This window comes from Echinops telfairi, unplaced genomic scaffold, assembly GCF_000313985.2.
Source record: "Echinops telfairi isolate 266 unplaced genomic scaffold, ASM31398v2 ScPeMD7_28;HRSCAF=97, whole genome shotgun sequence".
NCBI classification, from domain to species: Eukaryota; Metazoa; Chordata; class Mammalia; order Afrosoricida; family Tenrecidae; genus Echinops; species Echinops telfairi.
The window spans coordinates 3,565,109-3,568,283 of NW_022103925.1; the positions used below are offsets into that span (position 1 = coordinate 3,565,109).

Sequence of the window (3,175 nt, forward strand, 5' to 3'; positions counted from 1 at the left end):
CCGTGGACCTGTGTGCAGGACAAAGTGCCCCTTGAAGGAGAGTGGGCATGTGCGGGCAGAAGCCTGCGCCCTGCAGTGGGGGTCAGGAGAGGAGAGGGGCCACGCCGGCCACTGGCATGCGCCCTCTAATGCACATTAGTGTGTAGCTCCCAGGTCTGCCCCACGGCACCCCCGGCAGATGCCTGCCAGGCCCGTGTGCACAGTGAGAGCACGCTGGTCACCTGCCGCATGCACCCTCCCCCCCCAGGCATTGCCGTCTGCAACGTGCCGGCCGCGTCCGTGGAGGAGACTGCCGACTCTACCCTGTGCCACATCCTGAACCTGTACCGGCGCACCACGTGGCTGCACCAGGCTTTGCGGGAAGGCACGCGCGTCCAGAGCGTTGAGCAGATCCGGGAAGTGGCTTCCGGAGCCGCCAGGATCCGCGGGGAGACCTTGGGCATCATTGGACTAGGTGCGTTTGCCGGGCGGGCCTGGGCCCTGGTGGCTGTGGCCGCTGCGTCCCAGCACGTGTGCAGGGCAGAAGATGAGGCTGTCGTCCTTGGTTGTGCCTGCTCTGAGCTGGCCGACTGTCCAGACGAGACGTGGGATGGACGGCACCGGGGTGAGGGCAGCAGACCACTGCCCACCCTCACCCTCCCACCTGCAGGAGCCGCAGGCTGTGTGCCCACCACACAGACCTTCAGCCAAGGGCTCTTGTGCCCGCTGGCAGAACACATGCCCTCACATACCCTCCCCACCCCCGCCAAGTCCAAAGTCTGGGTTGGCCCCCTTGCAGGAAGAACTCAGCTCAGAGCCCGTGTCTACTTGGTCTCCGGTGGCCAGTTCCCAGGAGCCTCCTCCACTGCCCCTGGCTGGCCAGGAGGGTGTTCACTCCTTTCTGGGCAGTCCTTCACTCTCCAAGCGCCTGTTCGGTGCTAGGCATCTTCCCGGGCCCACGTATGGTCACCAACACTGCAGGATGTCAGGGGTCAGCCATCAACTGGACAGTGGTTAACAGTCCGGTCTGAGTGCCACCAGCATGGCTTCCGTGGTGTTCACGCTCACTCCTCCTGTGCATCTCCACCCTTTCCCACGGCGGCCATCACGGGCTGTCCCGCCCGGCGCGTGGCCGTCAGCATAGGTTGGCAACCTTGTCTGCCTTTGCCTTTGGGGTCATCAAAGAAAGGGGAATTGCGAGCTGAGCCGGGCGCAGTGATGCGGGCTCTCTCGTGTCACTGGAGAGTTACTGCCCGTGTTCACCGGGATTTCTCTTAGGGCGTGGTTACTGCCGGGAGTCTTCTTCACCCGGACAGACGCCCTCTCGCGTTTCTGTGGCGCTGAGCTTCCTCAGCGGTAGTGATTTATCTGGAAGTAACTTGGTTTTGCCTTTGCCGCTGAAGGATTGTCTCGTGGGACATGGAATAGACCAGCAGTCCAGACCTGCCGTGGCTCCGTGGGGGAGAGGGTGCAGCTGTGGGTGCCTGTGGGGAGTGACAGCCTTAGGCACCCCCTGAGCTGAGACTGCCTCCGTGGCAGTGGGCGTATTTTCTCCACTGCTTTGGACGTCGCATTCTGCAGCCTCTGGCCTGTCTGGTTTCTGACGGGGGCTCCGTATAGAAGCGGCTTCAAAAAGCGCGTGGAAGAATTCCATCATCTTTTCGCTCAGTTTTTCACAAACTTTATGGGGCCTGTTCGTGAAGAAGTCACTTCTCTTGCTGCTTTCAAAACTCCTTCCGTCCTTGGGTTTTGACCGTTTGCTATAACGCGTCTGGACGTGGATCGGGGGGTTCTTGCTCAGGGTATGTCGATCTCTTGGATGTGTAAATTCACACCTTGCATCCGCGTTGGGATGTCTTCAGCCATTTCTTTAAATAGCTTTCCACGTTCTTTTCCTTCCGCGCTGCCCATGGAGCATGTACTGGTGTGTTTGAGCCTGTTCTACGGGGCCCTCCGGCTCTGTTGTTAACTAATTAATTAATTTAAAGTCTTTCTTTCTGCTCCTCGTATGGGTTACTCCCAACGATTTCTCTCTGAGCTATTGAACGCCTTCGGTGTGTGTCCATTTCAGTATCCGTACTTCCCGGATGTGGTTCCTTTTCGTCAACTCTCCCAGACAAACTTTCGCTTGTCTCTCGGTGAGCACTGTCAGTTTGTCGTACCGTTGCTCAGAAGAGACTCTGAAACTTGCTCTTGAACGTAGTCGCTAAAGTGAATGGTGTGAGTGGCCTGAACGCTAAGGGAGAGTTTCGAAAGGCAGGAAGCCCCAGCAGGCAGCATAGGGCGTCGTGATGAGACGCTAGCTCGGCACACCCCGAGCTGAAGCACCCGCAGAAACAGGCCACGGCTCCAATTGGAATGTCCCACGGGCGTAGCGGTGACAGCTGGGGCAGCGTCACACCCACCTGCCCTGCCGCTGAAGAGTGAGCGGCAGTCCACGGGCAGTTCTCCCTGCCCTGTGGGGGCCCCGGGAGTGTGCCCCAGGACCAGTGAGTTTGGTTTGGTGGGGGTGGTGGTTAAAACCGTGAACGGTGCAGGCAGCGTCAAAAGGAGATGGAACAGATTCACAGTCCTTGGACCCCCAAGAATTAGTTGGCAGTCAACCATCTCCAGGCCACCTAGGATCCAGAACCAGTGGTGCTGAAGCAACCCTGGAGATGGTGAGAAACTGAGGCTCCAAGGACCAATGGAAACAATGTGGAACACTGGGATACAGCACAGGGAACATTCATCTTTTCCCTGCAAGCAGCCGCTGGGTTGGAACCTCACACCTTGTGGTTAGCAGCTCCCCGCCTGTCTAACTCCGCCACCAGGGCCCTTCTTCTGTGCTGGCAACATTCATCTTATACCAGTCCGTGTGTGCGTTAACTGCAGCATAGTAGTCCATTGAGGGCGTTGTTGTCCGGAGTTGTTTTGTGATGTGTGCCTTGTGTGGCACACCGTTTCTCTTCCTCCGGATCCAGGCTCCCAGCTAGTGTCCTTTCTGTTACAGTTAGCCGGGGCCTGTTTGTCTGGCGATGAGGCCTCGTCTAGACCCGTGGTAGCCTGGACCAGCTGGGCGTCCGGCAGTTATGGAAAAGCCTGATGGGATACAGTCTGCCCTCTAGTGACAGGTTTTGTTTATTTGGTGATGTGTCTAATGGTCCGTCTGTTCCAGGGAGTAGAGCTCTAGTTCGACGTAGTCTTTCAGTGCTTG

General features: G+C 58.1%; 1 protein-coding gene across 1 annotated transcript in view; it reads left to right on the forward strand.

Annotated features, from left to right (window-relative positions):
• The window catches only part of CTBP1 (C-terminal binding protein 1), a 36,876-nt gene that overhangs the window by 26,491 nt on the left and 7,210 nt on the right, over positions 1–3,175 (forward strand). Inside the window, exon 5 of the mRNA XM_045289511.1 lies at positions 248–454. Within this exon, the coding sequence (XP_045145446.1) occupies positions 248–454 (207 nt within the window). The remainder of the gene's footprint in view (positions 1–247; positions 455–3,175) is intronic.